Source organism: Aythya ferina (assembly GCF_964211825.1).
Source record: "Aythya ferina genome assembly, chromosome: 1".
Lineage (NCBI taxonomy): Eukaryota > Metazoa > Chordata > Aves > Anseriformes > Anatidae > Aythya > Aythya ferina.
Window position 1 is genome coordinate 171,422,887 of NC_140296.1, and position 26,668 is coordinate 171,449,554.

Below are 26,668 nucleotides of genomic sequence, written 5' to 3' on the forward strand. Positions count from 1 at the left end.
TGTGCCCCGAGTGTGAAACATCTGGGTTGCTTTGGGGTCTGCAGAACACATCACAGCAAACCCAAACGCTGCCATAGCTGCTGCTGGGAGAGAGGCCTCTGCCTCCTGTTGGAAGGGCTCTCGTGGCTGGGAGTGGGATGGGGGCGAGGTAATGAAGACCTCTGAAGATAAGACGAACAACCTCCTATGAATAACTGGAGGTCTGAGGAAACTGTGCGATAAAAGAAAAGCAAACGGGAGTGCCTTTAACATCTGCAGCAGCAAAGGAAGGAAGACAGGATTTCCTTCTGCATGAGTAAGGATGTGCTGCTGTGTTGGACTGTGTTAAAGGCTTTAAAATCTTAAATTCATGGGATTTCTGTCTTTTATATGACAAGTGTGCGGGCCTGGTGAACGCACACTGTTTTGCAAAACGCTCAGACCTAGTATTTGAACCTGTGTTAGCTGCTTTTGACACCCTGTTGAGTAAGGTGAGCAGCTCCAGACTGCCTAAGGATGCAGGGGCAGTCCTGGCGTGGCTGAAGGCTGCTCCAGGCAGTTCTGCCTGCTCCAGCATCCCAAATCCCTCTGGTGTCTGCAAGAGAGTTTGGGATTTTCTAAAGTCAAGCATGGATTACAGCAGTCCTGGCCAGTCTCCACACAGTGTGGCAAAGCCTCTCTACCAAGAAGTAAGGAAGCAGTACTTTTTCTTAAAGCCTGGTTTTAAAGGATGAAAAACAAACAAACAAACAAACAAACAAAAACCAACCGACCAACCAAAAAAACCCCATATTTTCTTCCTTTGGTATTCCAGTAAATTCATCCCGATAGTGGCAATGGGCCCTATCCCGTAGCCTGTCCTTGGTTCAGACACCTCCTGATGCCAGGGAAGTGCAGGTATATTTGGAGCTGTCCCCAGAAACCAATAAAATGGCTGTAGCCCTAATGTCTATTTTTTTACACACAACACCAAAACTGCTTAGGCCCAAACAGGTTATGATTTGTTATCACAGTCTCAAAATACAAAGAAAAACCTGCAAAATACTGTCCTAAAATTTGCATACACTGTTGGTTTGAATAACTCAAAGTAGAGCCCCTGAAATGACAAATTTCTTTATGTAACCAGAGCAATATTTAGGTGGAAATTAACATCTGGGCTAATGACCAGCATAGCAACTTTCTGTCTGGTGCAAATTAAAATCACTGAGGCTGTAATTCCCCAAAGAGCCAGGCGTGTAATAAAAGCCACTGTCCCTTTATGACAAAATTTCGTGCAGGAATGCCTTTTTAAAATTAACTTCATCCCGCAGTACGCAAATATAATGACAATACCTTTACTGAGGCTATAGTTTGCAGCTATTTTTAATAACTTGCCCAGCCTGCAGAAGGCTGTCTCGTGGTTTGCTGCTTGTGCAGCCGTGCTCTGAGCTCCTGTTAGTGATGAACTGCAGGGGGTTTAGGTTAGCCAGGAGCTATAAAACCAGAAACTTTCCAGAGGTGGCACACAGGGGTATGGAGAATTCACTGTCACACATGCAAATAGAAAGCACACTGGAAAAAATGACTTTAGTTACGTAAACACAACTATTCTAGGAAGAAACACATTAATTCTTCAAAATGCACCGCTGCTGGATGGCTTACTGATGGATATGCTCTGGGGTGGTGGTGATAGTTTTTATTTATTTATTTTATTTTTAAATGTTTTTAAGTAAAGGCAGTGTAAGGATGACACAGATGGAGACATTCTAGAAACCTTGGAAACCCTTAATTCTGGTGTATATATTAGTGATTTATTCTAATATACAGTCTTGTTTTCATTTCTAGCTGTTCTGTATCTCTCAAACAGAAAGTACAGGTGTGACAAAGCAATTACAGGTATGAAAGACATCATTGCTTGGGAAGATAAAATAAACTAAGCATGCCTGTTTATCCTGCATCACGCTTTAAGAGAGAAATATTAAATCGAATCACAATAATCTAATACTGATAAAAGAAAATGCTGCTTTTACACACATCGCGCATGCTGCCTGGGGAATTCCTTACAGGAAGGTATTACTGAGGTCAGGTAGAATTAAAAGGGACAAGACATTTGGATGAGCACGCTGTTGTCAGATGGCAGGTATGTTATGGGCTGTGGAAGAGCGGGTCACCAATTCAGAAGCGTAAGCTCCCAGCTTTCAGGGTGCCAGCCACTCACTACAGGGTAATATGATAAAATGCAAAAAAAACCCCACACACTACCAACAACCAAACACCACCAAAAAAACAAAACAACTCAACAGCAACAAGAAATCCTACTTTCCAGCAAGAAAACCCCAAGTTGCCCAGAGCTATTTTCCTTTGGCCTTCTCTGACGTTAACTGATGATGGCCATGAATACTGGGCTGAGCTGGCTCCTTATGGCATCTCCTGTAACTCTGCTAATTTAAACAGGCCATGCAGTGTCCCACACTTGAGCATTCAGGTCTAAATGTCTTTTTATTTACAAACTAATGGACTAAATTAGAAATAGATTTCTCTCTCGGTAGTATTACACAAATGCAGTTTGGCACAGGATGGGAATCTGTCTCCTGCACGCCCCATTGCCTGTACCTCAGTACAGCTCACGTATTTTCTCAGATGTCTGAAGGAAGTCGCCCCATTGGAAACAGCTGCATGAACTGGTTATGTATGGATAATGATGTTATTTTTGAGACGTGTTTGTTAGATTTTGGCAACAAATTCTGCTTCTTCGCAGAGGAACGCTCAGTAAATCTTGCACGGTTTTATTAATGGCACCAAAAATAAATTCAGACAGGCTTTACTATTTTGAAAGGGGCATTTTCCTTGCTTGAATGTTCCTGTTACATGGACAGAACTTTCCTGTAGCAAACAGTACTCAGATTTTACATCTTAAATAGCAATTCACCTTTTTATAGGTCAAGCCTGAATGGTTAAAACCGAAGTACCATGACAGTTACTCTCAGAAATAAATGCATTTTGAAAAGCTAAGCCATTTAGTATCAAGGTTACCGAATGACAGATGAGCATTTCTCAAAAAAAGCCAAAGTGATGAAAGCTAAATTTGGGATCTGTATCTCACATTCTGCGTGGTACTGAATTGTAATGTCTGACAGAAAAATTGACAGCTTGGAGGGAAATGTAATTGCACTGCTCTGTCCATACCTGGGGGCATTTGCCTACGACAGCGAGGAGTATTTGGTGACATGTATGATCTCACCAGCTCTCATCTCCAGTGATTCAGCCACAGGAATAGAAGTGAAAAATTAGGACAAATTGAAGAAGTGTAGGAAAAGCTTTAGGGACTCTGTTAATCAGCCAGCTTTGTTCTCACTTTTCACTGATGCCCCTGAGTTTTGTTATGATTACCACCACCACTTGATGATATGTTATGTTGCAGGGGGCTTAAAAACCAAGGTCAGACTGCAAGTAGAGCTGCCCTGATCCAACAGCTCGGGAGAGCAGGAAGGACATAGGACACCCAAGTGCTAATTTTAACGTTGCAATTGGAGTGCCAGATGTAGTTTTAGCCTCCCTCCAGAGGTGACAGCATTAAGGTGGCACGAGGCTGCCCTCTGCACCTCGGGCACAAGGAGCAGAGGCTGAGAGGGGAGATATCCCCCTGTGCTTTTCAGGGGGGTTGCTGTTGCTGTGCACTTCCTCAGTCACCCCAGCCGCACGCTGCCTGTTGGGAATACAGCACATCCTGAAATCCCCCAGGAAGAAGCTATCTCCCCATCTGCTTAGCCTCTTCTGCACCCCATCAAAGAACGGCAGCCTTGCAATTTCCAAGTCCTGTCCCCAGGACAGCAATTCTTTGACTGGGGAACAACGAAAGCAAAGCGATGTTGCGAGGCGTTGACAGGACAGATTTGTCGATCACAGCACGCGCTGCTGAAAAGCAGTAAAAATGCTGTGTTGGAGACACGACCGTAACTTGCAGCCTCCCATGTCCCTGTAATTTTTGTTTGCAGCAGAACTACCCTCTCAGCTTTTACCCTGTGTTTATGAGCTATCTATGAACAGTCTGACAGCAACTGTATGGATGTTTTCCCAAGAGAAATGACCCATCTGTTTAACTTCCTCAGGAAATTCTCATTTACTTCCTTTGAAAACAAATCTGGTCACCCTTTCTCATATGCCTCCAATACGAATAAAAATTCTCCAGCAAATTAAAGGCAAAGGAAATATTCTAAAAACTCCTTGAGCAAAACATAAACAACATCCTTCATCTGTTGAATCTTTACTGAAGAGGCACTTTCAGGTAAATGTTCTGTAGCAAAATTACATATATATATATATATATATATATATATATATGTGCTTCAGCTTGAGTACAAATGTTCTGAACTTTACAAATCAAATTTCATTTCCAGATTTAGCAGAAAAAAGAAACTGAAGTGTTATTCTTAACAGGGATACTTTCTGCATGTTGAAAAAAAGCCTGAAAACACACAAAAATGTATCGCCTTCTCTTTCCCTCTTCTCTTTCCAGTGATCAACAAATCTATGAAAACAAATGGCCTTAGAAAAAAAAAAAGACAACTTATATGCATAAAATTAAACAGTTATGAAGTATTTATATGCTCAGTTGTAAGTTCCAGTTGTCTTTTCCCTGCTACCTCTACAGACATAATACATTTTTTAATTTTTAAAAACTCTGTTTGTTTTGTAAATTGCAATTAAACATTCCTAGCACTACTTAAACAGAAAATACAGATGGGTTTATTCTAGTAGGCACAGAGAGATTCACTTGCAGTTTAAGTTTATACAGCAAGTAAATCTTTACAATAAGTAAAGTAGAAAAATAAATCCTTTAGCTTCTGATCATAACCTCTGGATTATGTTTCAATAGCCCTCTAATTCCTACAGGGCTAGCTGTTTGATCGTGGTTATGGACAGAATGTTTTAGCATAAATCCAATCAGACTTTCAACATTAAAAGAAATTTACACAACCTGCTTCTTCCATCTCCTAACAGGGTGAAATGCATAAGGACTGTGTGTGATCAGTACAGCAACAATGCCGCACCTCCCTTCTCTCCCTCCACATAGAACTGGCAGCGATGCATGCAGCTTATAACCAGTGAATCTGTCACATTAAACCACCAAAATACTCCAGACCCTTCAGTGAAAGCTTTCTTTTTGCCCATCACGGGTCAGTCAGTGGCTCTCAGGAGATTCAGTATGCATGCAGACTGCACAATTCCCACCTATTCTCACTTTTGTTACCAACAACATTTTCTAAAAGGAATTGTCCAACAAATTGCATGAATTTATGTGCTGGAATATATGTGAGATGATGAATGCATTTAATTTAATGTCTACAGACAACATTAGAAAAGTGAACTGTTATAACAGAAAGCTCCTGTCCATGGAAAAGAATGGGTTAAAGCTTGCAGACTGAGAGCTGAAGGCCAGAGTTTTGTATGCAGCCCAGGCTTGCTCATCGTTATCTTTGCAACAGTATTATCCCTAGATTACAAATATTTTTGTGCTCACAACTATTTTGCTGTAAACACAAATGTCTGCTTCCTTTCAGCACTGAATTGATTAAAAAGGTGTGATGGGGCAATGACAATTAACTTGCTGGCTAATCTGGTGAACAAAAAAAACGGAATTGAGCAGCTCAGTCTTAACAGAGCAGCCTTCTGTTGACTGCTCTCTCTTCAGGGTTTGTCTCCATCAAGGACACAGGTGTAAGTAATATAGGCACCACAACAGCGGTATAAAACGAGGCACAGGTGACACACACTGTGACATTTCCATAGCCAGGGTGTGCATACTTTTGTTCCTCTGATGTTTTAATCTTTCCTAGGCATGGTTTTGAAGCACCTTTGACTGCTGATGAAAAGCCACACTTCTCTTCCATGTCCATTCAGCACTTTCTCATTTTGGTCTCAGGTCCCCACAGTTGACCCTTATATATAGCACTGATGTGTCACTGGCATTTCACTACCTCATTTATGCTCTAAAGGATGGGCAGACAGGCTTCTTTGGCTACTACTCTGGCTTGGTACCTCCAATAGAAGAAGGACTTCCTATAAAGCATATCTATACTGTCTTGCAAAAATAAGGGGTAATTCTGAACTTCTTCACACGATTTAGTGGCACTGGAGAATGAAGGTGCAGTTAGCTCTACAGAGCTGGTCGAGACAAAAACATGTGCAGGCTGTCTTGTGAAACAATATTCCCTACAGTAAGTGCAGGCAGGGGTATAGACCCAGGCATAAAATTAACAGAGACCTCTCTCCTCCCTTATTTTTTTCTCCCTTCTGTGATGCTTGCCCACCCAAATGTGCCTCCTCTCCAGGCTGCTGCAGTGATAGACTCTGCCTGCCCCTCCTCACCCCGGGAAAGGGGAAGAGACAGGCAATCTGTCTCTGTCAGCTTGTCTACGTGACAAAGCAGACGGGTGCAGCCACGCTGGAACAATTGCTTACATTGCTTTGTGTGCATTAGGACCAAGGCAGCTAGGTTTCCTATAGGAACACCTTCCTGTTCTCTTCCTGATGGCAGCCATCCCAGCTGTTACTGGTGACATACTTTTATTTTTTTTTTAATTTTCCTTCTCTGCTGTAGCTCCCTTCCTTCCCTCTCCCCCTCTGTCTCTTCCTCTTCCTCCCTCCATGCATCCTCTGAGATGGACACGAGGCAGCTTTTGTTTCTGGCTGCTCTCTTTCAGTCACCTGCTGACCGGACATGCAGTGAGCTCACGCTGCAGCTCTTCTCTACAGGAAGCATTATTTTCCATCTTTTTCCTCTAACTGGCTACCAATTGTCAGGGAAACGTAGTAGTTCTTTAACAGTTATTTAACAATTTTGATGCTTCCTTCCCTCTGTTATATTTGTTTAAAAGCCAGCAAAAGTTACCAGGAGGTACATCTGAAGGATGGCCTAACTGAAATACGCCACAGCCAAATAGACCTTTATGATTTAGCAAACCTAGCTGAAAAGAGCTAATATAACAGAGATGCATCAAGATTTTCATTGATATCTACAGTACCTACAACTGTCGTAGCGTCTATGATCGATATTTATAGCAAATGACTTGCTCGGAAGTTTTACTGGGTGGTGTAAATGCATGTTTTTCAATAGTTAAAAACCCTTTAGATGGCTGCAGCTTTTACAATTGTATCAAAATAGAGTATGCTGAATGACAGATATCCCTTAGTTAAAATATTCAAAGACATATTTTGATAAGTTCAGCTTTTGTAGACCAAAGATAAAGAGTCGCTAAAAGTAACTTTATATCAGAAAATAGTATGTGCTGACTCAAATAGTTTCTGTCTTGCCCTTCCTGTGCCTGGACAAACCAGGAGATGACAAGGAAACAGCTGGCCAAACACAGATGCATCAGAGTGAAAAAGAACGCAAGAGATTAAAAATGCTGGTTTTGCTACAGCGCACCGGGACTGAAATCCTTGTGCTTCAAATAAGACACAACTAGGAAAGGAAGGTCTCCTACATAAAACACCTGTAAGACTTACTCATATGGAATACACAATAACGTAATGCACATACCATCTTCACTGGTATGGGGCTCTGTACTAGCATCCTGGTCCACTTCCTCTAATGTACCATGTTCGCTGTATGGGCTGTCACTGGAGGGAAACAAAAGGTCAAGCAGAAAGAGAAACCAGAGCATGAAAAGGATGCTTCAATGGGCATTAAACCCCAGCCCCTTTCCTTTGCAGTCCACTGGGGGTAACTGATGTTTTCCACAAATATCAAACACATGCCACTCCCATGCCGATTAAAATTATTCTTATAATATTGTAAAGATGTATACAGCATGATCTGCATGACATACGAGGGATACACAATTGCTGGGTAAGTCCACATACCTCTGCTTCAGATAACTTCTGTTGTTAAGAAGTTATCAGAACCATGGAATCCCTTCATTTATGAAAAGTGTGTGTGGCTCAGAGAGGAAAGGAGCAGGGGGAAGGCATCACAAACTGAAATTTAAGTTGTTCATGTTTCTTGTGAACTGGTGGTTCTCAGTCAGCCAGCCAGTTTCCTATCTGGCTGTGGGCTTTGTGTAGTACACTGGGAATTCTGGCATCATCTGGCTGAATACAAGGGTATCTTCTTCCAGAAAATATTGTAGGGAGTCTCACCATAATTGCCTTTACTTCATGTGTTTTACAGCTAACACTTTCCTATGTGAACATAAATGCTCTTCTCATTTATTTCTCATTTATTTCCATACTTCTATTGTGTGTGACAGCTATTCTATATCACAGGAGTTGTCCAGGCAATCAGTCTAATGATTTTATTAAGGAGAAAGAAGGATAATATTCTGACTTACCAGTAGTCATCTCCAGCCATGCATTTTTCGTACACTGGGCCATCAAGTTCCTTAGCATCTGGAAAAATAGCCTCATGATGGATGATGATAGTTTTGATTATCTCATTCACGTGTGCCTGACAAGACACCTGGTCTTGTATGTCTGGAACAGGCATCAGGGTTGGCCCAAAACAAATGGCCAGGTTGTATGGATCCATCATGTTTTCATCACTGTACTGCGAAAGGCTGTTAAAAAAGAAAAATCAAGAAAAATTGACTTTTCCACTGTAACTAACCTTATCTGGAAAACTGGAGAAACTTCATTTTCCATCCCCATTCAGAGATTTCCTGTTCTCTTTGACACAACCCTACATAACAAAACATAAAAGGGGATTTCTTCAGTAGGTTATATACATTATACCACATATCTGTATGTACATGTATATGTATGTGTTCCTACACTAGCGTATTTAGCATACACTGACCTAATGGGCTAATATAAAATGCACCAACTGCTGCTGCTTCTATCTCATCAGTGCTTATCCTTGGAGGCCCAAGGGGACTGCATCCTAAGTGGGTACTACATGCTCATCATTTCTCATCTGGCCTTGATGAAAGTCTTACACCAACTCGGTATATAACTTAGGAAGACTGAATTGTCTTCTGGAGGTAACTAAGTTCTTGGATCTTGCAAAGTCTCCTGTGACTTCTAGTTTCCATTTTTACTACAGAACCTAAAAGCCCTGAGCATCTTGCCTTTTGCTCAGAAACTCCCACAGGAATTTCATTTTGGAAGCAACAAAACAAAAACCTTTGATTGTTCTTATTAATCAACTTTTGCCAGCTTTCCTTTCCTACAGAAAATTCAACATGACTAGTTTTCAATTTTGATTTTGAATGACAAGTTTGACAAGTTGATCTTTATTCCTCCATTTTAGAACACTGAAATTTTCAGTGGAAATGCTGGCTTTTGTGTGGCTCTGTGCAGGACCAGTTTAACAGACCCTGAATTGCTGGGACACCCTTTACTTTAGTGCCATTCTGCACTCTGAAGCAGCATATGCATTGGTATGTCTGGTTGCATTTAAATGCAGCAGTATATTTCCCTTTAGAAAGGGAATTTTAGAGAGTGTCTTGTAACAAACAATACAAACTAAAGAGGCCAACCTTTAAATGACTCGTTTTATAACTATCTTGTAAAATTAACCACGGTCTGACTTTTTTATGCCATGATGTTATCATGTCCTGTGCGTTGATTGGAGACGTTACTCTACTGATATGTAAGGTTGTTCAGCCTTTATACGTGTACAAGGTGATTGTGTAAAAACATGGCAACCATCATCGTCAAACATGGGAAGTGCTGCTGGTGACTGCTGACACGCAATACTCTTCTGGGGTCACTGGTGGGGCTGATGATGGTTCAGTATCTTTATGAATGACCTTGGCAGTGATACGGGGTGCACATTTGGCCAACTTGCAGATGATGCCACACTGTGCGGAGCAGCAGATACACTAAAGGGCAGGGTTGTCATTTGGAAGAACCTTGACAAAATGGAGGGCTGGATTAACAGGGACTTCATCAAGTTCAGCAAGGATGAATACAAAGGAGTGAAAGGTACTTTACTGCAGTCTGGAGCTGACTGCTGCATAGCAGCTCCCAGTGAAAAACACTGGAGGCTTGTACAAGAAGTTACTTGTGATTCGGAAGTGTGTCCTCTGGTGATGAAGGCTAGTTGCACACATGGCTGCATTAGGAAAAGCAAAACCAGCAGGTCAAGGGAACTGACTCCGCTCCACTTGGCACTCACAATGCTGTACATGAGGTGCCGGGTCTAGTTTTGAGAAACTGACACACTGGTGCAAGTCCAGAAAAGGTCCACTGGGGTGGTTAGGGAGCTGGAGCATCTGGTGTACAAAGTGAGGTCAACAGCACTGGGTTTGTTCAGCTTAAGAAGAGAAGGGGAATCTAGCTGCAATCTTCGACCACCAAAATTACAAGCACGAGAGAGACAGACTCTTCTTGGAGGTACACAGCAAAGGGATGAGAGGCAACAGCTGCCAGTCACAGCAAGGGATATTCCAACTGAAAGCGGGAAGAAAATTTTTCAGTGTGACCAAGCACTGGCTCAGACTACCCAGAGAAGCTGTGTGTTGTTTGCCCTTTGAGATAGTTGGCTGGATAAGGCCTTGAGCAACTTGATCTAACTTTGGAAGCTTTGAGCAGGGGGCTAGACCAGATGACTTCAAGCCATGGGGCGTGATGACTTTATGTGGCCAAACAGGTCACATGAACATATGCAAAAAGCAGAAATGGATTTGCAGGAAGTCAGACTATGGGAATGTTTTTTTCTGTGGTTGCACCAGAGGCAGCCTGGGTGCAGAAAGAGATTTAACCTTCTTTCTGAATTGCATTCCTGGGTAGAAAGCATAGACGTAGCTAATGTGACCATGTACTAAGTACAACCTCTTGTAACTGATATGTCTAAGTGGAGAAGAAGCTGCAATGTAAGCATTTGAGCTATTTACGTGGTGTCACTACTGAGGGATGAATTCATGTTTTCAGTGAATAGTTACTTTCACAAAACTTTGGATCTCTGCCTCTCTTTTAAATATTGACTGAAAGTGGTTCATGAATTACTAGAAGGAAATAGGAATAGCTGTGAATGCAGGCACACACACATAACCTGGCTGAAAAGACCCTGTTTCTATAGGAACAGACAGAAAGGATGAAATGGGGAAGGTAGCATAGACAGAATGAATCAGCAGGGGGAAAATTTAGAGAAAAAAAAAAAAGAGGAAAAAGGCAATACAAAAACAGATAAAAGGGGAAACAGACAACATGACAGCAGAAAGAAAAGAGCCAGAATCAGGGCAAAGTGCACAGGAAGAAAAGTTTGCAGTGAAAATACCGGTCTCAGCAAAACCAGAGAGGGCTATGAAGGGTTGGAAAGAGAAACACAGAGTAGTCACCCAAACAGTCTTCTATTTTCCCTCTGAGAATAAAATAGTTTTTTTGGTGTCATAAAGACATGAACACCTCTCTCCCCTTCTTACACTCCCCTCCTTCCAGCAGCTGCCTGTGTTTTGCAGTGCCAGGATCCATCCAGCATACACAGGGATATATGTTCTCTGTGCTGGTAGCCCCACTACCAGGGAATAGACAAAGAAATACATATCTCACCCTGGCAGTGCCTAGCATCAAATGGCTAGATTGTAGTGCCTGTTTTGCCTGAATATACTGTTTAATTTCCCATCAGGAAATTACAACCATCTTTAGATGAGGAAAAAAATAAATAAATGATATAAATTATTTTAAATTTAACTACAACTCATATTTGTTGTTTTTCTTGCTTTATCGCTGTAGCCTGCACTCCCCATTTCAGATATCACTTTAATCTGTCTTATTACAACCTTGCTCATTGTTGGACAAATGGATTTTTAATTTGAATGAAAACTGGCATTTTCCACATATTTTCATTGCCAATTAGAAGATCATCTTTTGTGTTAAATGGAGCTTCAATGTAAACAATACATAGAATATGAGTAAATGCAAAGAATGTCGATACCAGCAGAGGAAGGCAGATAAAGGTACAGTACCTCCAGGAATTATAAAGCACTTACTGGTTGAGGAAGGCAAAGAGGTATCTCATCACTATAAGGACCGACCTGGGCAAAGTGAGGAGGAGTTTGCGGATGTGAAGAGCCCTCTCATAGAGATTGTCTATTCCTGTAAACAGAAGAGAGTATTTTAAATTCCCTTTCATATTATGGTCTAAAATAACGTTTAGTCATTTTACTTAATTTGACTCTTGACTCAACATGTCCCTGGACAATATCTTCTCATTTTGTATTATTAAAAAATAATACCTGAAAGTCTTCCCTCCTCTTATTCAAATCACATAATGTCCAAGTAGTGTCTTTAATTATAAGAAGTGGCAAATCTCCCAAACCCTGTGCCATTTGCTGAGCTAGGCAGCTCATGAAACCAAAATATCAGAACATAAATAACCTGAGGGAACATGCTTGCCATCAGTTTTGAATACAGGTTCATTCTCATTGAATTCATTCATTTGAATATGGATATCCGATACAATATTCTTATCTGTGAACTTGTCTAATTAGTTTTCTTAATGAACTGTCTGGCTATAATTCTATAAATTTTAATAGACAAAGTAGGAGAAAGGTCTTAAGTTGTTTGGGGTGTAGACAACAAACACAAAGATCCCATGTACCTTCCTGATTGATTTTACAGCAATCCACCAAAATTCTTCTGAAGCAGGCAAAACAAAGTCAGCTTAATAAAAGCATCAGTTCTCAATATTTTGTAACAAGGATGCACTATTTCCTATGCTGGTCAGAAAGATTATGTGACTGCAAGTGGGGTACTGATGGGATAAAAGAAATTATATTTCAAAACAAGTAATCTGTAAAGTTTTTACTCAATGTGTCTTCTACATAAATGCCATTGTCAGAAACAACCTAAAATTTCGGTTATGCTCTTTCCATTAACCAAGAAAGAATGCTACAGTTAATAACATCTAGGGAAAATCGTAGTAGACTAGATGAGAAATACTGTCTACTGCCATTGACAAGGATATTCAAAAATCTGGAAATGAGAAACAGGAGCTGATGCCAATAGCTAAAAAATCATTTGAATAAAAAAAAAGTTATATTTAACAGTAGACATTTAAAATAAATATATTAAAATGTGCTAACTGTACTCAGAGTTCTTGGTGTTTATTCCTGCTCTCTGGTATGCCTATTTCTCCCAATCAGCATTTATTTGTAGATGCAAAGTGTGTGTTGACTTAGTTTCTTAGAAGACCTACTGGTGTCTAGTAATTAGTGTTTTGGTACCAAGAATGAAGCATAAGAAGAGTATCAGCTGAGAGACTTCTGTCTACCACATAGCAGTGCTGCACTTCATTAGGAAATGACAGTGTAGTAAACTAAGGGGCAAAAACTGTTCCTACATCTGTGCTTATGGGAGATCCCCTGGCTCAGCACCACTAATGTGCTGGGGAACAGAAGATTTGGGGATGGGGTGTAACAGCTTCTTGGGAGTCTCTGCAGAAACAGACCTGTCCACCATTGCTGGTATAAAGGAAATCCATTTGGATTGTGGCATTCAGCACAGAAATAGCAAAGAGAAGCACTTGCAGGAGGAAAAATCCTAAAGGTGAACACTGGAATCCTGGCCCTGGTGAGCTACCACTGACTGCATCAAAACTCATGGGGAAAAAGGCTGCTGTCATGTTGTGTAATTTATAACCTAGTGAGTCACACTGAACCAAAGCTCTAGCTGAAAATCACTTCAAGCCATGACATTTCCTCAAATGGAATACGGGACTTGGAATTTATTTTTATGTTTCTGTTAAGCTTGAACTATATAAATCAAAAAGAAATATTTCTGGTTACTGGTTAGGGACAGGAGTCCTTGGCAGGGGCCTGCTATGCCTAGGAGCTGTTTGCACATTTAGGATCCGCAGAGCAATTGAAATTCTCCTCTCTCTCTTCTCAGGGCATGCCACATCTCAGACATGCTAATGCTACGCAGCTTCACTTCTGCTCTGGAGTGCCACGTTACTCTTCTGCACCGCTCATGGTCACTGTGTTTAGCACGAGGCCTTTCTCCACCTGCCTAAACCCAGCAGCTCTCAGTGGAAGGAGCCTGACCGTATCTTCAGTTCCCGTTCCTCCAGCAGAAGCAGCAGTCGTTACTGCTAGTGGTGCCTTGTGGTCTCCAACTCACCCGACCTTCCCCCTGCCAAGCCTGTCTGTGAATCTTTGTAGGTTTTGGTGGTTCTGAGTGTGTGTGTATGTGGATTTTCCATGGAACGAGGTTCAGGTAGCAAGGTGCATTAGTTATTTCTTTCAACACTCCTGCCTCGGCAGCACGTCTGCACAGTGACGTGGTTCATCTTCTCCCGAGCTTCTCCACCCTGTGTGCTGGACATGGGAAGCTGGAGAGAAGTTGTGACACAGATCTGCTTTCTGCATTAAAACTCTTCAGGCTGATTCCTTGTGCTGCAGCCTTGCCTCTTCCAACCACTTCTGGAGACCTGCCCTGACCCAGGTTCAGTCACCACTGAACTCACACCAGCACTGGCCTGAGAAGTGCACTGGCCTGACTCCCAGGTGGGTCTGGTGGCTCGTTCCAGCAGTGTGCTGCCCACCCGGGTGTGATGGCTTTGTCAGAACTAATAAACAAAAACCAGCATGGGACACAGTCTCAGCATTGGCAGGCAGGTACCGCACAGAAGCCGTCACACTCTCTAAAGGACAGTCTCTGCTTTGTGCCAAATGCAGCTCTTCAGGCAGCTCCCAGACATGGCTGACAGGATGTGTGAGTCAGGAACCGGTCCCTGTAGGCACCACGGACCAGCAGAGGAGGCACAGAGAATTTGGATGTGCGTCCATGTGTTGAGCTCTCCCAGTTGCCCTAGTAGGGGCATTACTGCTGCTGGCAGGTCACCTCCACGCCGAAGCTGTTACAAGCTGCAGATGCAAGGACGAGGCGTGTGCGTTGCTGATACCTTCCTGGTAACCCAGTCCCAATTTCTGTGAAAGCCCCTTTATTGAAAACCCAAACCTCTGCCAAGGGGTAAGTTTGTGTGCTTTCCGCACTATTTCAAAAGGCTTGTTTATCTTTCTTAGCACTGACTCTGTTTAAAGGAGATACGAAATAATGTATTTGCATGCTGCTTTTAAATGAGGAGCCAAATTTAATAGTTGCTTGTGTGCATGCAGTGCATGGGTATTTGGCTATGTGGGAAAGAAGGAATGAATACAGAGAGCTCTTTCTGCATCCAGACAGAAAGAATTTGCAGCTCTGCTGTTTCCCATGCAGAGGAAAGAGAAAGCAATGCTTTGCTTTGCCTGCACAGCCTGCATGGCCAAAGGGGACCCCAAGACCAAATGGCCATCCAGGATACAAACTGGCTGCTGCAAGGAGCCACTGGCAGTCCCAGTACTAAAGTGTATTGCCACCGTGTCCTCCTAGTACCAAAGTGTATATAACAGTGTCTTCCCTCTCCCAGTGCTCCTGTTGGAGGCTGAGGCCCTCTGTATTACTCTGATTTTCAAGAACTGCAGTTATTCCCACCTCAGCACACAGAAAGGAATCTCCCACTTTTCAGCTAAGAAGACTGAAGTACTAATATTACAGAACTTGTCCAAATAATGCAATAGTTGCCAAACAAAAATAGAAATCAGGAAACTTGAAAACTGATTAATTACTCCAATTATATGATTTGATTCCCATTCTCAAGCACAAGCAATGGGATAAACCTCCGGCAAGGCCAAACCCAGAACTATTGTGTTTTCTCTAACTATGGCAGGGAAGGGAGATCTGTGTGAAGGACACACGAATACCAACCTCAAATCAAGACTACCACTGGTTAAAAATAAATATTAGAGACAATTATTTATTCTCTAGTTCCCATGTCTCAGAGCAGAGCAAATTTTTTTTGGAGCTCCTGTCTGACACACCTACATCCAGACCTGTCTCAGCCATGAGGGTCAAATCCACAACCAGGAGAATGAATCCAGCTTACTCCTGACACTGCATAAATGAAAAAAGTATCAGCTAGCTGCCTCTTTATCAGCCACAGGCTAAGGTCCACTTCCCAGCAGCAGGAGATGGGCATAAATCCTAGCTACTCAGCCCTCCTGTAAAGATGTGATTTTCAACCTCCAGGAAAGACGAAACACTGGAACCCGTTTTGGAGAGGAGGTGCCACCTTTGCTTACTGCAGAATTACACTGAGTCAATGAGCGCACGCTTTTCTCTTGCTTGAGAAATAACGTATCTTAACCACCTGACTGATGATGAGTTGACCCATGACGAGGTTTTTGCCAAGGTAGACTCTAATGTGAAACAGATTAGAAGTGAACAATCTGCCTCTGAAGAGGAAAGGAAGCTTAAGAAGGAAGAAAACATAATTACTAACAGAAGTCCCCAAATGCAAATAAAACAAGACTGAGTTATAAATGAAGGCAGGGATACATGCATCCTAAATAACATTAAGAAAACGTAAGTCAAATTGAAGTTTAATTAAGCAATAATCATGAAGTAGTGGAGCATGTAAAAGGCAATAAATATTCAAACATATATTAATTCAGTGCTTTGGTGATGGAGAACAAAAGACTTCTGCAAGACAGCAATTGCAGTTGTTCCCAAATACTCTGGGCCAACTGGACAGTTACAAGCCTTTATCATCCAGTTTAGTTGAAGATACTACAAGTGCACTGGCCATGGTCTGATCCTACAAACGGCCCCTCCTGCAGTGGTGGTGAAGCAGTTATTCAGCAAAGAGAAGATCCAGTCTGGGAGCAGTCAGAGCTCAGAAAGCAGAAACGCGGGTTCTGATTTGTGCTTGTTTAACCATCCTCTGTTGGTATCCTTCCTGGGCCAATCTCAGTAGTTACAAAAGAAATGCAAACATTTTGCAAAGGGAAGATACTATTGATCAGAACATGTGGAAGGAGAAAACTGCTCTCAGCAAGGAACGAATTGTGCTAACCTCATAGCCAGTACTGTGCAAGCTAAGCATATTTCACAGGCAAGGGTGGTGTAAAGGAGGAAGAAGAAAGCAAATAATGGTAATGTAAGATCTCTCCTTTAGGATAACTGATTTGAAGGATAAAATCCAATGTGGTGCTGCTGTGTGGGGGTGACAGACTCCTTCGACTTGGAGTGACACCTCCTAGTAACAGAATGAGTGCCTAATGCTTCCTTTACACACACGTTGAACATCAAATGGGAATGAGTTACACTTGCAGATGCAATTTTTATGGTCAATTTGCAGCTGACAGGTAATCTACGAGAATATGAATTAGTGGTGAATTTAGCAATTTGTGCCTCTTTCCACTTTGGTAGATGAGTCCAATACAACTCAAAGATACGTATATATTAACTCAGCAATGCCATTTACAGCTGCTTCGTATCTATTTATGAAGGCATTGCAGGAGGACAAACACAATGGTATCCACCGTCACTTGGGGAAAGAAACAATTGTCATGTTGTAGAAACTTTTTCAGGAAGAGCTGACAACTCCTAATACAGTTTTCAACTTTTAAAGTAATAGTCTGGAAAAGCAGTAAAATCAATTTCTTACGTAATATTTATGTCTGGAAGAAAATGCACGCTGCTGGCTGCAAGGGATCAAAATGATGAACATTAGAAGGAAGAAATATGTAAATTTTCATCCACCCTGGCATCTTAGTATATCAAATTTAAGGCAAGGGAGATGAAACCAAGAATTTTAATGACTCCGGCAGAAGCTAAACAGTCTGGGCAGCTGAGGTGAGTCCACGGCCACAATTGCACAGGTATGTATATGGAAATCAACTATTATGAACACGTACAAGAACTCACACCAGGAGAGGAACTGCAGTCCTCAAGCAGTGAAGGTGAACTACGGCAAGCGTTCAGCACAGCTTCAGTACCCTCTGCCTACCTGCAACTCCTGTTACAAATATTTTGCGTATGTTTGGCCCAACATGTTTCTACAACGGGGCAGAAAAGAAGCACAGCACAACTCTCCTCCCTTCCTCACCACCCTGTTTTACCTGCTGGATTGAGGAGTGCTGCTCTGAGCAATCGTGGCCACTACCTTTGCTGGGAATGTAGACTCATGACCCATAATGAAATGGATTCTTTATGTTCTGCCCTACCTTTCATGCTTGCTCTGGAGAAGTCAGAATTTGGACCCAATTTTAGCTAAAATAGTTCATAAGCCCCAACAGAGTAACACTGTTCTTATGAGTCTAATTAAAACAAATTGTCCTAAAAGTCAGTCGTTTTGCACTGCTTCCAATGCATTTCCAAAAGGGAAAGCATTAAATCACAATGGTCTACTTCATTGAAAATATATGCATAAATGTAAAGGAATTCCTCAGTGGCTGTGCTGAGGAAAGGTTCATTTTGCAGCTGTAACCTCAATTATGCTTGACATCCATAACTAAGTATTTAAGTTTCAAGAGGTTTTTCACTGGCAACATTTCATTTCCATATAAAATGCGTGACATTCTGCCCTCACAAAGTTTTACATGAAGATTAACTTTATTTATATTTTTTTTCCTGTCCCTCTTTTTATAGCAATTTCTGCCACCAATTAACAAAAACACACTGGTATTTATCTAAAAAAAACCCACATTTGAAAACAACTTAATGTTTACTCTTTTTCTCACTGTTCATCAGAAAGCGAATGCAATAAGCATTAAGAGTATTTAAATCCTTTTAAATAAAAATGTGAATGCTTTCTGGTCTTAACACACTTGGTTGTGACCTACAGAAGTTGTGGTAACCTCTGTTCTCACAAGGGCAATGGAGCCTCTCCCTGCTCCCACAAAAATGAAGACCAAGACACTTGGTAGGTGAGGAAACTGTTTGGTGTACGAAGGCCGTGTGGGCACAGAAAAATAAACTAACACAGCTATGACAGGTTCAAAGTCTGTAGTGGTAGAAAAAATCTTGCCTCGACTGTCTTCCTTTTTGCAAGGTATATGAAGTGTTAGGGTTGAAAGAGAGCAATGGATAGCAATGGAAAGCCTTTGAGACAGACAGTTTCTAATGGTATGTGCCACACAGGTTCTATTTAAATTGAATGGTGACAGGTAGTATATTCTGAAATGCTTGCTGTTTTTTTTCTAAATAAGAAGCATCTTATTCCCTGGAAGTAGTGGACCAGTTAACGAAGCACACAGACTAGGTACACAGCTGTAAAAACAGTCCACCCCAGGCTTCTCTCAGATAATCAGAAGATGCAGACACACAGCTCACTATTCGCAGTGTGTGATTCTGGGGCTGGCTGTGGATACAAGGTACAAGAGCTGTTTCTTTCTCTGATCACACCACATTCAAAACTCCCACTGTGACAACACAAAGTAAAACCACCCCAACATGTTCAAAACAAAAATCCCTTTTGTCCAGCTGAATTCCAGATTTATGTCTTCTCCCTCCACTGAAGGGGGGCATTGATGTGTTGTTTCGGAGTGCCCCTGAAGATAACCTCGTGGAAACCAAACCAAACAACACAGTCCTGCTCCCTCTTGTGTAAATATCTGTCTTCCTCCAAAACCTGTCAGAAATATATCTGGGACTCATAGCAAACATTATCATGAACAAAATTTATTTTTTCTGCAATCGCAACAGTACAAGTCAAATCCAGCAGAACTAGTCAGTCACTACACCTTGTTTTGACAAGCTGTTACAGAGCTGATAATCCAGGCTTAGGAGAGCCTCAGAGAACAGGCAGTCTAAACCAGAATCAGATGGCGACATCTCTTCCCCTGTAATGCTCCAGAGGAGGGCCACGAGGATCCTCAGAGGGCTGGAGCATTTCTCCTATGGAGACAGGCTGAGGGAGTTGGGGGTGTTCATCCTGGAGACCTTACAGCGGCCTTCCTGTACCTAAACGGGACCTGCAGGAAAGCTGGGGAGGGACTCTTTGTCAGGGGGTGCAGTGATAGGACAAAGGTGAATGGTTTTAAACTAAAAGAGGGCAGATTTAGATTAGATATAAGGAGGACATCCTTCCCTCAGAGGGTGGTGAGGCCCTGGCACAGGCTTTCCAGAGCAGCTGTGGATGTCCCATCCCTGGAGGTGCTCAAGGCCAGGCTGGATGGGGCTTTGGGCAACCTGGTGTGGTGGGAGGTGTCCCTGCCATGGCAGGGGGATGGAGCTGGGTGGGCTTTGAGGTCCCTTCCAACCCAACCTGTTCTATGATGATTCTATGAACACAGTGGAGTGCAACTCCACTGACTATATGGCCTATAATAACACATATACTATCTCCACATAAAAGAATCACCATCTCAATTTTCCTATTGCTAGTCAAAATAATGGAGTCATCAAGAGATCCAAAGGGTAGAGTCTGATAGCAGAAATTTTGAAAAGAAAATCTTGTACAAATGTTAATGATGAAAGTGATTAATCTTTTGAACAGCTTATCTAAGAATGTGGTAGATTTTCTGTCAACTGAAGCCATTAAATCAATACATTTTACCAGCAGACATGCTTTAATTCATCCACAAGTTATGGAAATCAGCACAGAATTATTAGGTAAAGTTCCATCACCCCTGTCATGCTGAAAATCACTCAGTCAAAACGATCCCACTTTAGATTTCAATTTCTATGACTCACAGACATTTTCTGGGCTGTGACATTACGGTTAGCTAAAGCTGAGCTCAGGCAGTACCAAGATTATGCTTTCCAAAATGAGGGTGCCTGTCTCAGCATCCTCCTTAGTGTGGTATCAGACTGTTCAACTGCAGTGTTAAGGTCCTTCAGGACTCTTCGGAACCACTGAGGCTGTGAATAGCAACAGCCGCAGAAAATCACGCAGGTCTGTCGGACAAAAACCGTAACATTGCACACAGAACTGATCCCAGCAATCCACACACTCGTAACCTCCAGGCTGAATTACTGCAATCCTCCCTGTCTGGGAAGGAAACCACACGTGTGGGGTTCCCCCTGGCATGGAGCAGAAAAGCCCATCTGCTCGCCAGCCTGGGACACTGGGAACACACCAGTCTGCTGTCCTGACTGCGGGGCTGTCTCCTTTGCCAAAATGGCACAGTTCAGAGAGCCTGCCCTGATTAGTATTCCAAAAGGACTGGCCCTTGTTACCTGTGAAACCGTCCACTGGCTCCATTTGGCTGAAATAAGCAGTTTACAAAGGAAGGGTTCAGAGGAGGAAATTCTTCCACAAAGCTAGGACCTCTGACTACTTCTGATGGACCCGCAGGGAACAGAAAGCCTACTGACGGTTGGTTTGGCCTCACACCTCCTGAACATCTGCAGGGATCTGTGAACTGGAAAAGGTTTTGTGCATGCCACAGCAATTCAGCCATCCACTGAGAACTTCCTAAATTACTACAACCTTTCAGTGTCCAGCTATGAACACCAGCAGCACACAGACCCATACGCTGCACCTCTTGGGCATCCCATTACAACTTGGCAATTCTTGTGTGCTGGAAGGCAGACTGGGCTCTTCTGCAGACAATATTCAGCTGCTTCCTTCTGTTCTTGCACTGAATAGTTTTCCTGTCGGTTGGACCTGGGTTTTTAAGCTAAGCACAACAAAGGAACCATGCAATGCCAAGCGACTAGTTACTTATTCACCAGCACTGACTCCAAGCTGTAGGGCATGAAAACCTTTGTGAAATGTAACATACACTGTTTGCATGGTCATGACTTCATCCCCTTCCGTCTGCCTCAGTGCACAGAAGAAAATAATAATGCGTATAAATTTAACTATCTCCTGTATACCAAAAGGTTTTCTTCCTGCTCTATTAAACAAAGAGTTGCACTGTACATTAATCCCACTGGAAAAAGGGAACAACCACAGCTGCAAGTATGACTAATAACTGACCCAGACTGTTACAGATGGCAAACAAATTGTCTCAGAAAAATCTGTGAAGATAGCTCCCTTTTCAGGCTGCTATTATATATACGAAAGTAAACTTCTATTGAGAAATAAAGAGAGGTTTCTACTTACTGATACAAGAAATAAGATCATTAAATCTTTCCTTAGGAAAGACAGGATTTTCCAGCCCTCGGAAATAGAGCTTCAGTACTCCAGCAACTGAGTTAATGTCGTGGTTACTTTGGTCATCTGCCAAAGGATTTTCACCTTAAAAAGTAAATAAAGTGAATCAAACACATGCAGGAGCATTCTTGCATGCAACATTTTTATAAATGAATGACTTTGTTTGTTTGTTTTGTTTTTTTGTTTTTACTATGTGGGAGGTGACAAGACAAGCATTCAAGTAAGATAATAAACATTGCTTTAGAAATCCCAGGCCTTTCACTGTAGAAATTACACTGAAAACAGTAGCCTAAATAAAGCTTCCTTTACGTTACATAACGTAGTGATCTCTTAAGTCCTGAACTTCCAACCAGGTATTTATGAACATGCTATGATTTACTAGTAGTAAAATAAAAAAGCTGTATGTTCTTAACTGAATAGAGTTTCTCAGACTATTCTTTGGGAGCTTACATAAAACAAATGGATTATCTAACTCTTTGAATTGCAAATTTGTCTTCATTATTTAAAACTAAAGCATTCAGGAATATTTACAACCATTTAGTGAAAACACTTTATGGAAGCTGAAAACCTAAGGCCCATGACTGACCTATTTTAAAGACTTAATCTTTATTTTGAAACATTTTAAAATGTATGCACTTTCCAGACTAACACTACCTAGAAGCAGTGAACAACAAGGCAGATGCAGAAGTTGTAATGCAGGAGAACACGCCCTCACTTAGCATGTAAAAACAGCTTCTTCATCTATCTTGTTAAGGACCAGATCAAGTTGAACAAGATATGCAACTAATATTAGGGAGAAAAATACTGGGCATCTTTTTTCATGCTTTTAGTCATAAGGTTTATTCCTTGAAGAGTTTTCTCATTAGCAGATGATCTGCAAAAGTTTCTTCTGGAAACTAATAAGAAAAAAAAAAAAAAAAAAAGGTTCCAAAACCCATGAAAAGAGAATGTAAGATGAAACAAACAAACAAACAAAACTAAGTAACTAGTGTTGCTTTAATGTAAGTAGGGGATTGGATTGGAAATGCCCTGGATCCTGTCTCCCCTAGCAGAGGAATCCTAGGTTTGCTGTTGCATTTTACATTCATGTGTAAAAAATCATTTTCAATTCCTGGTATCTTTCCCATAATTCCTCCTCTGGGGCTGAAGTTTCCTTGAGGAACGAAAACCGTGGTTAAAAATGGAACAGCTCTTTCACAGCCTGTATTTGCATTGATCCTGTATTTGCACTGATCATGATGTCACGTTGGCAGAGGGACTAGGAACTCGAGCACTCATATTCCAGAAGATCAAGTAAGAGCATTCTCAAATTGCATTAAGTAGTCTCTTGAATGTAATTAAAAACATAATCTTTCCTTTTTGAGGATCTTTACAATAAAATAAAGACTAACTTTTCCTTGCAGTTTACCATAACAAAAGACTAATCCAAGAGACACATGAACGTCTACACAAAAACATCTCCAAGCTCCTGGGACATAGTATGAGAAAAACATGTACGTGTCATCACTATACTTCACCTTTAAGCGTATGACAGTGCAAAGTTTAAGGTGTAATACAAAAAGTGAACAAAATTCTTAAACAGACAAGAAAGTAATTAGAATTAAAAACATTTTAAGTGTCAGATATTAAGGAGCTTGAATAAGCGAAAATGCAATTACCTCTCTCAAATGAATTTTTAATATCATTGACTTCCACCTGGGAACCAGACACTCTAAAAATTCCCTGATGCTGAAGACCTGCAGCAAAGATGGGAGACAATGGTGGGAAATTAATCTATTTTATAAATACTTTTCACCTCTAGTTTTAAAAAAAAGCTGTAGCTGTAAATGCATCATGCAAAACATGCACGGCTAACTTCAGTAATGATATGTCATAACACATTCCATTGCTTACCATATAAATTGATAAATCTGATACAGCTTTCCACAATGAGAGGAATGACTTGTCCTGAATCCTGGAAAAGCAAGAGAAGAAAGAGTGTACTGCAGATGTGAAAAAGGAAACCTCCCTACTCTGGAATGAATGTGAAAATGGGTTTTCTTGGTCAATCCAGATGGACATACAGTGCTGCCAAAAAAACACATAAGAAAATATATAATTTCTAACAGAATTCTCATCCCATTTAGGGACGGAGGGAAAGGAACAGGTGAAGAGAAAGGATTAAGGTTCTTAATGAAAATAATTGAATCAGGAAATTCACAAACTTTGTTCTCTAACTCTGTCACTGTATCTGGCTAACACTGTATGTGACATCTAAGCTCATGCATTTATTTTAGATTTTTGAAGCAAAATGAGTTAAAGCAGTGAATTTGCCTTTAGTTTATTATTGACAATAATACTCCATGAAGAAGATGATCCTTCTGCATTTATTTAACTTACCCCATTTTTCCCCAGAGGAAAAAATCTTACGTGGGCCTAATTACATAGGGTCTAATTCCTGGAGGTGCTCTTTTTGTTTGCTAAAAGTTATTGTCAATAAGCAGTTGACAAAGCCTTCTCTGGATCTGCTGGACTATCAGAAAAGTTCTTGGAGATGAGCTACCCAATGACATTGCGTGGGGTACTTACTAGCTGTCTCCCTCCTGACCTCCCTCCTGATTTCTGTATCCTAAAATACAGCAGACAATGTCTTGGCACATTATTTCAGGCTGCACTAACTCTGGTAATACACTGAATGGTGAACTGCAGCCACTTTGAGTTAGGAACATTGGTTAGCTGCCCCTTCAGCACAAAGGCATTGGGAAAGGGACGTCACAGCCTGCTCCTCCCCACCTTCAACTGGCAGAATCACTGAATCTTCTAGGTTGGAAGAGACCTCCAAGATCACTGAGTCCAACCTCTGACCTACTAACAAGTCCTCCACTAAACCATATCACTGAGCTCTACATCTAAATGTCTTTTAAAGACCTACAGGGATGGTGACTCCACCACTTCTCTGGGCAGCCCGTTCCAATGTCTGACAACCCTTCCAGTAAAGAAGTTCTTCCTAATACCCAACCTAAACCTTCCCTGGTGCAACTTTAGCCCATTCCTCCTCGTCCTGTCACCAGGCACGCGGGAGAATAGACCAATAATGAATCAAAGCTCTGGATCTCAGCCATGGTCCAGCAGCCAGCTTATAGGTACATCTTTAGTTAAATAGAGGTGTTTTAATAGAGGAGAAAAAATGCTGGTGGTGGTAGGGGGAGAGGATGACTACACACTAATTTTCAGTGAGCTGTCTTTTTCCTTCAAACTGCTGATTTTCCAAAAGAACCATCACGGTCCTTCAGTTGTTTTGGCACTTTAAAAAATGGATGTTTTACCCCATGCACATTAATGACTACAAGTTATCAAATATCTATTAGAGATACAAATCATATGATTAAAATTATGCTTGTGTTGGAAAAAATTACTGTTTCATAAATAATAGGTACCTTCAAACTTCTCATCTTAGAAGCTATAATTTTTCTTTCCAAATGAATTTCAAATATGTAAGCGCTCAGAGAATTGACTAATTCATTTGAAAGTTTAATATAAAACCAGTCTGTATTATAAAATCATGAATTCAAAGGCACCCTGTAACTCAGCATACACATTTTTTCTTACTAGTCCTTCTCATTTTCATGCTAAATTACACTAACAGGAAGTTTATGAATTAAGCCCAAGTAGATGAAAAGCCAACTGCTAAAAAAAAGCGTTTGAAAAATAACACACATTGAAGCAATGAAACAATGCAATTCCTGAGGCAACCTAACTCCTGTTTTTCTGTGTACTGCATATTGTTTTAGTGGGGTTTACAAAAGACTGTAACAGTAATGATGCTATTTAAGTTGTGGCTTGTTTATCTTTTAGATCAAAACCTAGCAAACACTGGTTAGCCAAGAACCACTAATATCTTTCTGAGTAGTGTCATGATTCAGCAAGAGATGAACAAAAAAACCCAAACAAACATGGAACAGGTCAGTTGCTAAATGAGGAATACACAGTCATCTTCACAGACATTGAGCACGCTGGCCCTCCACAAAAGCAGAGTATTAGAAACATGCCCAACATGCACCCGTATCTCCTGTTAGTACACTGGTTCATGCAATAAATGTAAAGCCTCTGAAGAGACGGTGTTTGCAGTAAGAAATTACAAATATATTACTTTCTTACTTGTTTCTTGGGGGAGTCTGCTCAGAACCACATACAACTTCATAGTTAAGAGATTCTTTTAAATAACATAAACCAAAATCTTTGGATTTGGGATCTAATGACAAGAAAAAGTCTGAAGTAACAATTTGTGTTGGTGAAATTCAAGAACAGTGACCCTATTGCTACTGTGAATTTAATTTGATGTATGTAGTCAGTGACTGTATGTTTGGGACTAATTGTTGTATCTGATGATGCAAAAATGGAACAAAAAGCAATTTGTATTTCACTAGCTGTAACCCCGCATGTGTGTCAGAATGACACATCCCTATGAGGAAGGACCTGTTCTTTGTGCAGGGACGACTTCATAGGTTAGCTCCCACACTGCCAGATCTGTCATAAGGCTATCTACTTTTTCCTTTTGAAAGACTATGTAGAAATCTCTCCGCTTACAAGTAAGCTCTGTCACCCACATTGCCATGTGGTACAACCCTCTTCAGCATGAGAGAAAACGACAGGGTAGCATTTCTCCAAATTTCCTCTGTTCTTCCCTAATACAGGGCCTTTTTGCTGTGGAATTGTTTTTTTTTCTCCTTACTTTCTCCCTTGAGCAAGAAACCATTCATGATATTAATCTCTGGCACCATGTGATGATTTCCTGGAAGTCTTTGCACAACACAGCACCACCAGCATAATAATAATCATAGTTTTTCCACACAGTTGTACTGA

The 26,668-nt window shown here is 41.3% G+C and overlaps 1 protein-coding gene across 4 annotated transcripts in view; it reads right to left on the reverse strand.

The window, feature by feature from the left end:
* SRGAP1 (SLIT-ROBO Rho GTPase activating protein 1) overlaps nucleotides 1–26,668 on the reverse strand; it is a 148,659-nt gene that overhangs the window by 4,105 nt on the left and 117,886 nt on the right. For all 4 annotated transcript variants that reach the window (XM_084506567.1, XM_084506568.1, XM_084506570.1 and 1 more), the window contains exons 13-18: nucleotides 23,720–23,780; nucleotides 23,485–23,562; nucleotides 21,776–21,910; nucleotides 11,892–11,997; nucleotides 8,292–8,516; nucleotides 7,502–7,581 (exon numbers count right to left, since the gene is read on the reverse strand). In XM_084506567.1, the coding sequence (XP_084362693.1) occupies nucleotides 7,502–7,581; nucleotides 8,292–8,516; nucleotides 11,892–11,997; nucleotides 21,776–21,910; nucleotides 23,485–23,562; nucleotides 23,720–23,780 (685 nt within the window). The remainder of the gene's footprint in view (nucleotides 1–7,501; nucleotides 7,582–8,291; nucleotides 8,517–11,891; nucleotides 11,998–21,775; nucleotides 21,911–23,484; nucleotides 23,563–23,719; nucleotides 23,781–26,668) is intronic.